We start from the raw sequence: 8119 nt of genomic DNA on the forward strand, positions 1-8119 counted from the left end.
AATGAAAATATCCAGTACTTAGGGTATACGGGGGAAAAACTCTCTGTTGGCTTCATTTACTTACAGCATGGATATTCTTGAAAGTTGCATAAGAATCATGTCGCATCTCCACAACAGGATAATTGTGAGTACAAAATTTATGCAACAGTTCTTAGTTTTACTAACAAAAAGCTCATTTTGATTATAGATGGTTAGCCCACATATTTTTACTCTGTAATTGAAAACATTTCCAAAGTATATGAGAAATATGTCAGTTATGACATTAAATTGAAATTGACATACAAATAGAAATTCTGATAAAAACTAAAAAAAAAAGTCAATTATGATTTTAGATTTTTTAAATCTCACTGTTATTGTTTGTGTGCTTTTGTAAAACAATTTTTAAAGAAAAACTACAGTGTCCTATGGTTTGACAGAAAACTTTAAGAAAAACAAAAACAAAACTCAATCATATACAAGTAGGATGTCTCATTTATTTAGAGATTTATCTTCATTGTTAGACACTTATTTTCAATTTTCATATGGTGTTATTAATTTTTTTTTATTAATAACATAATTTTTCCCCATGACTTGTTGGACATTTTCAAGATGAACTTTGACCATGAGACAGAAACTTTGCTGTCATCCGTTCAAAACTGCTGAAAATTATAACATTTCTAGATGAGTGATGATTATATGTTATTTAAGATATTTTTATATAAAAACAAATCTGTCATTCTTTCATGCCATACTGTAAGACAGAAATGTTAGTTATCGCTTTAAAGAGAAAGAGAGAAGTATTGATGTCTTCTTAACTTTGAATATGACAAATAAGAAAGTTTAATTTTGAAACAAACAATATCAACAAGTTTTCAAAATCAAAACAAAAAGTAATTTATCGACACATTTCTGTCATTCAGTCAATCAGTATGTTACTGAAAGTCTTCTAGAGCCCCCCGCTGCACAGCACGACTAAATATGATTGAAATACAAATTGTATTCAAGATGTGAATTAATTTGAAGTATATTACTGCTTTTTTAACGCATCATCTCGAATCATATTTACTCTCTGTGTCATTCTCTTAGGATCTCTTCCCTTCTGTGTAGATCCCTGTTCATTTTCTCTATATTAGTTTATGGTTTATTCTCATGACACTTTATAACAGTATAACGTTTTCTCGACTGGATAACCAGTCTCGCTAGCAAAGGTTTAATGGATGAAGACTGCAATCAAGGTAAAGACGATTGCGGTGGCGTACAGGAGTTGTACAGTAAGCACTTGTGAATCTGTTATAATAATGCCTGTATGAGTGCTCTTGACGCACTGATCGCACATTGTTTTTATGCAAAGGAACAGACATTTCCATACATTCGCATTGTTTCCACGTGTTTTTTTTTTATTTGTCATGTTTGTGTTGCTGTGCTTAGTTATACGGAATGGATCTGTGTTCTGTAGTAGATGCAATCAGCGGGCGACAGGTTGGAAGTTGATAATTGTCTTTGTAGTCGTTTCTTCTGATTTTCGGCCGTATGTCTTGGACACTCGCATAAAGAGAGGGGCTGAGCTGTCAACTGATCACCACCTGGTGGTGAGTTGGATTCGATGACGGGGGAGAAGGCTGGACAGACCTGGCAGGCCCAAACGCATAGTGAGGGTCTGTTGGGAATGTTTGGCTGAGGCCCCCATCAGAGAGGTCTTCAACTCCCACCTGTGACAGAGCTTCAACCAGGTCCCGATGGAGACTGGGGACGTTGAGTCTGAATGGACTATGTTCCACACCTCCATTGTTGGAGCAGCAGTTCAGAGCTGCGGACTTAAAGTCTCTGGCGCCTGTCGTGGCAGCAATCCCTGAACACTGTGGTGGACACCAGAGGTAAGGGATGCTGTCAAGTTGACTTCTGTCGGGTCTGGCTGACCTGTGGGACTCCTGAAGCTGATGACGGGTACCAGCGGGCCAAGCAGAACATGGCTCTGGCAGTCGCCATGGCAAAAACTCGGGCCTGGGAGGAGTTTGGTGAGGCCATGGAGGAAGACTTTCAGTTGGCCTCAAAGAGATTCTGGCAAACGGTCCGGCGGCTCAGAAGGGGGAAGCAGTGTTCCGCCAACTCTATATACAGTGGAAGTGGTGCATTGCTGACTTCAGCTGAGGATGTTGTCGGGTAGTGGAAAGAGTACTTTGAGGATCTCCTCAATCCCTCCACCATGCCTTCCGTAAAGGAAGCTGAGGCTGGGGACAAGGTGGGCTCATCCATTACCCTGGCTGAAGTTGCTGAGGTAGTCAAAAAACTCTGCGGTGGCAAGGCTCCGGGGTGGATGAGGTCCGCCCCAAGTTTCTTAAGCTAATAGTATAATTATTCTTTTAACAAACAGTTAATACTGAGTAATGTTTCGTTCATACACTTTTACTGAATAGATGAAAATATTTCCAAAGTATATGAGAAAAATGACAGTCACACATAACACAACTCACACTCTGGTCTGTAATAACGTACAATGAAATCACTCGGTGATGTTGGATTAAATATCCACAGTATGAACGCTGCTCAGAAATCCAGTTCACCTGTTGTATAAGATAAGGTTCATGTTTTAAATTTAAATTATCATGTGAATGACGTTACTGTCATATATCACATGGCATGAATGATGTAAGCAACTGTGGAAATTAAGCCTTTTATATTGACAGACCAAGGCATGAAAAGTCACTCTGATGATTCTGGAGCAGTTTGTTCTTTAGCGTGTTTGTTCTGATGGGTCTGAAAGCTACCTAAATAAGCGAATCTCTCACCGCAGATGGAGCAGTGGTAAGGTTTCTCTCCTGTATGAACTCGCTCGTGGACCTTCAGGACGTCTGATCGTGCAAACGTTTTGTCACATTGTGAGCATTTGAATGGTCTTTCTCTGGTATGAATCCTCTTGTGCTTTTGTAAAGTATCGAACTTCCTGAACCTCTTCTCACAAACGCTGCAGTGATACGGTTTTTCTCCCGTGTGAATTCTTTGATGTTCTCTAAAATGAGTCGGATCAGAAAAGCTCTTCCCGCAGTGGGAGCACAGATATGGTTTCTCTCCGGTGTGAATCCTCTCGTGACAAATCAGATTGGAAATCTGCCGGAATCCTTTCTCACAGTGTCTGCACTGATACGGTTTCTCATCAGAGTGGATTCTCTTGTGTGAGTTTAGAGTGCCTGAGTTTGTGAAGGTTTTCCCACATTCACTACACTGGTACGGTCTCTCATTGGTGTGAACACGCACATGTTTCTTCAGAACCGACCGATGGTTGTAGCTCTTCTCGCAGTGAGGACACTTGTATGGTCTTTCTCCCGTGTGGATTCGCTTATGAGCATCCAGACTTCCTTTGGTGCTGAAATACTTGTCACATTCACTGTAGTGGAAAGACTTTTCCTCATGTGTCTTTATATGAGCTTTCATGTTCTGAGCAGTGGTGAAAAAATCCTTCCCGCACTGTTCACAGCGAAACTCCTTCTTCACTTTGTGCTTTTTTGAATGAAGTGTCCTCTCTTCTGCAGTAGGAAAGCTGGTGTCGCATCTCTTGCAGCTGAAGTCTTTCTGTTCTGTGTGTGTTCTCTGGTGTCTCAGTAAGTTTCTCTGTGAACTCAATGTTTTTGCACAGGTGATGCAGGAGAAACTCTTCAGCTGCTCTTTTGAGGTCAAGGCTGTTTTTCCATCAGAAGATGAACCACCATTGTCATCTGAAAGGAAAAAAACTTTTAATAAAATAACTTGAAAATTTACTTGAAAATGTTAGACAACATCCACAATAATTTGGATGTTTTTCCGCCATTCTTCTGACACGAACATTTATTAACAAAATATTAATCCAGGTCAAATCAGTAATAATAAAAGCAACTGTTGTTTTCCATTGCTTGGTTTGTAGCAGGACTGCAACAACTAATCGATAAAATCGATAATTATCGATTATGAAAATCATCAACAACAATTCTCATTATCGATTAGTCGGGTCTACACACTTCAGCTGGTTACATCAAATTACAGCACTACATTATGAATTTCTATGGGCAAAATGCATCTAAAAATAGTGGAGGAAACAGAATGAGATTCTGCTGGAGAGTTACGTGATCCAAGCTGCCCAAAACATGAGAATTCTTTATTTCAAGCTTTAAGCTGATGCATCAGCGTAATGGCTTGCCCTGAGTTTTCTCCCTTCCTCTCACTCTCCAGGCCACGTGCAAGAGCTGAAAGAGTGCTTGTCTTTGTCAACAATGATTTGTGACCTATCCCGGAAGCTCGTGACGAGATGTCTTTCAGTTGTGAACCATATGACAAAGACATGCTGTCCACAGCGGCCTCCGATTCAGAGGATTTATTGGGTGAAGGGTGCAGTTTTCTCCCTCAGAGCGGACAGGAGAAACGCACCTCCCCATCTTTCAGCGAACTGTTAGATGTTGTGACGCATGCTGTGGATAAGCTGGGGTTCAGGTGCAAAATCAGGCCTAGTTAAAACTGGACAACAGATTTTTGTCTAGCCGCACTCCGTCTCAGACCCGTAGGCCTCTCTCTTTCTTCCAAGACCTCCAACACGAGGTTAAGAGATCTTGGAAACAACCTTTTTCGGTGCGTATTACCAATCCCGCTGCTGCTGATTTCACCACGATTTCCAAAATGATGGAACATTGCTACGCGGCGATGCCAGCCGTAGAAGAGACTCTCGCTGCACATCTCGCGCCAAACACAGCTCCGTCTTTGAAGTCACGCCCCCTGTTGCTGTCCAAGCCATGCAGGATTATGTTCGCTTTGGTCGGGAAATTACATGGCCACAGGACAGGCCATGGCCACGCTTTATTATATCGGTGTACTCCAGGTTTATCAAGCAGAAGTGCTTAAGGAGCTGGATGAGGGGGAAAGCTGTTAAAGAGCTCAAGCGAGCTACGGACTTGGCGCTTAGGGCTAGCAAGCACACGGCTCGAGCAGTGGGCAGGTCCATGGCAGGTCTGGTGTCAGTTGAGTGCCACCTCTGGCTCACTCTCACTGACATTAAAGAAAAGGACAGAACCTTGCTTTTGGATGGCCCCATTTCTAATGATGGTCTGTTCGGGGATTCGGTCACGCCTATGGTACCCCCTCATAAGGACTGGGGTCCTAGGTCTCGCTCACCTGTTCACCCACTGTAACATAAGCAGATAGACCAGAGTTCGATAGCCAAGGCCTTTCATTCTAAGGCTCTTTTTTCTCATCCGAGGGCTTAGACCACGAAAGCCTTTGTGCGTCACTGTAATTCTGCGAAGCGGATGACAATGAGGTGAAATGTTCTGGCTCTTGGCCCACCACTGAAACGGCCGCATGTGGAACATGCCGAACTGCAATTTCTTTTTTCTTGTCTTCACCACCTGGCTACTGTTGTAAAATGTTGAGAGATTCAATCAAAAAGTGATGAATACATAGAACAAAATAAAAAAATAAAAAAGACTGCAAGTGATGTCACTAGCGGAAGTGCAAGTGTCTGAGAGTGCAAGTCTGCAGACAGACCCTCTTGAATTGTATGAATATAAATATCAAACACTTCTTAACCGCCTTTTACAGGATAAAGAAATGACAGTAAGACGTGACTGTGGTCAAAGTGAATGTGTGTTCCTGCAGAACATTACTCTTACCTACTGGTTACAACTTTTTTTGAGTTTCTTGAGTTTGTGATTTTATTCGTCTTCATTATCTTCATTATTATTTACAATTTTAATGCAGAGATTTTAACTATATTCACTATATACAATGCTTAAATTTATTAAAACAAATTTATGTAAGGTTTTTAACAAATCATGGTTTGTGCCACTGCTGCTCTTAACTAACAGTACTGGTGATTACCAAAATCACTTTTTTAGTTTTCTGTATGGGTTAGTCCTCCAATATGCTTAAGCTCTTTAGTAACAGCTAGTTCTAATGCTATAATATAATTATTGCTGTTATCTATGAAAGAAAGACAAAGAGCTTTATAGTGGGGTTTTTTTTCAGATACCCAATTACAGTCAAAAAGTACATAAACAATGCCAGCAAGAATGCAAGTTGTTATGAAGGGCATAGGAAGCCATTTTTAGTTATGTGAATAAATACCATTTTATTGTTTAAGTTTATTTGCCCAATAAATGACAGTGACATTTTTTGATTAAAACAATATTTTGCCAGATTCCTAAACTGTGTTTTCTCTTTATGGCAGGTGGTCTAATAAATTGTTAAGCACTGTATGTTTTCTTAGCATTCAGTTGGGACATTGGGCAGAATGTGGAATAGTGTGTTGTTGTTTTTTAATTAAATTTGATTAATCTGAAAAATAATCGACCAACTAATTGATTATCAAAATAATCGTTAGTTGCAGCCGTAGTTTGTAGTAAATGCTGCTCCACACAAAGGCCTATATCTGCATAATGCTTGTAACTTTTACAATAAATTAATTAACAATAATAATAATTATTATTCAGAATGTATGAATAATTATCACAAAATATGACAAAACAACCGTAATTGGACATTTGGCCAAATCCAGCAGCCTAACAAACAAGCACAGCAAACCTGGAGCACAAAAAATACCTTTAAATCGCAATCATATACATATATATATTTTTTTTTTATGACAAATGTCTCAGTTTGATTTTTTTCCCACAAATTGTTCAGCCCTACTTAAATTTTCCATGATGTTCCCAAATATCTCAGAAAATCTGAACCATCAGTCAATATGAACCTGATCCAGTCTCTGCTGACATTCAAGTGTCATGAAAAACTACAAAAGGTCATAAAAGGAAGAAACAAACTTGTAGGGATGAAATCATCATCATCATCTCCATTATTCTCATCCTCCTCCTCTTCCTCATCAGTGTGCTGTTGCTCTTCCTCTGCGGTGGTTTCTTCTCCTCTGCTCTCTATCAGGTTCCTGCAGTCCACCAGTTTGACGGAGCACATCTTCAGCGGCGTCTGCAGCATCTGCTGTTCTCCAGCGTTACAGTCAGAGGTTTGATCAGTGGATTCAAGATCCTGAGCGTCAGTATAACAGAGTAAAGTGAGGCTGAGCTCTGAGTCCTGTGTGTCTCTGGATCTCTGATCTCTGACGCTCCAGACTGAATCCTGAGCTTCTGTCCCATCAGTCTCACGCACCCAAACCTGCTCCACATCCCGACAAACACACAAATAAAGAACAAGAGATTAACCTCATTACTCAGAAGTTTGGTTTGTGAGAGAAGTTTGACTGAGTGACTGAAGTGAAGGATGAAATAAAGAGCTGTTCAAACCTCTCTGTTCAGATCGTCTCCTCTTTCTCTCAGCTTTGCCTCCAGTGAAGCCACCTCTTTCTTCAGCTGACAGATTTCTGTGATGAAATCCTCAATATCCAGCATGGACAGATCAGTTCCTACTGATTTACAGCAGACCACCTCCACCTGAGCGCTCATGATCAACATCTGAACACAGACACACCGTGATAACTGAAACACACATTTATCTGATCAAACTCAAAAGAGTATTTACATAAGATTAGGTGCTTCTTTAACAATTTACCTCAACTTTATTTTTCTCAGATATCACATCTAATATTTCTTCCCAAAGACAGTCTTTCTTTAAATATTATTTTCACACCGTAAATTCAATTAAACATCTGAGACAATGGTAAAATAATAAAGTTTACACACAAAAAACTGCCAAAGACAGCAAAAAATAATGTTATAAACATGACTAATGCTTTCGAACAGGAATACTATACTATGATAAATAACAACATAACTTTCATTAACGACATTTACGCGCAGATGCTGGATTTCTAGGATTTGTACTCGTAAAATGCTAAATCATTTCAACTAATAAACAGCGACATGCGATAACGCACGAGACAGCGCTGGACGTTCACTCAGAACCATAGACAGTGCTCAGAACTCTTCATTTCGTGCGGTCTCGCGCAGCAAAATACGACACACTTCCGTCTCCTGCTGGACTGGAGCGACCGATGCTCGATTGTTTTCAGTACTGCGATTCAGGGGAAACCCCAAACCAGTTACTGCCCCCTTCCCCTCCACCCCTGGCTTCACTGAACCGGACCGAAAGCGAAAAGATATGTGGTTTTTATAGTGTATCATATATACGCAAAAAAATAAAGTTTTGCAAAGGAAAATAAAGTTTTGCAAAC

General features: G+C 40.3%; 1 protein-coding gene across 1 annotated transcript; it reads right to left on the bottom strand.

Annotated features, from left to right (window-relative positions):
• Positions 1-790: 790 nt before the first annotated feature.
• LOC109053294 (zinc finger protein 501-like) lies at positions 791-7833 on the bottom strand. The gene is made up of 4 exons (XM_042765472.1): positions 7498-7833; positions 7233-7400; positions 6759-7104; positions 791-3689 (listed from the first exon to the last, which is right to left on the bottom strand). Exons 2-4 carry the CDS (start codon positions 7398-7400, stop codon positions 2680-2682), a joined length of 1524 nt encoding a protein of 507 aa, XP_042621406.1. The 5' UTR covers positions 7498-7833; the 3' UTR covers positions 791-2679.
• Positions 7834-8119: the final 286 nt, after the last annotated feature.

Source organism: Cyprinus carpio, chromosome A1 (assembly GCF_018340385.1).
Source record: "Cyprinus carpio isolate SPL01 chromosome A1, ASM1834038v1, whole genome shotgun sequence".
In the NCBI taxonomy this organism is placed as follows: domain Eukaryota; kingdom Metazoa; phylum Chordata; class Actinopteri; order Cypriniformes; family Cyprinidae; genus Cyprinus; species Cyprinus carpio.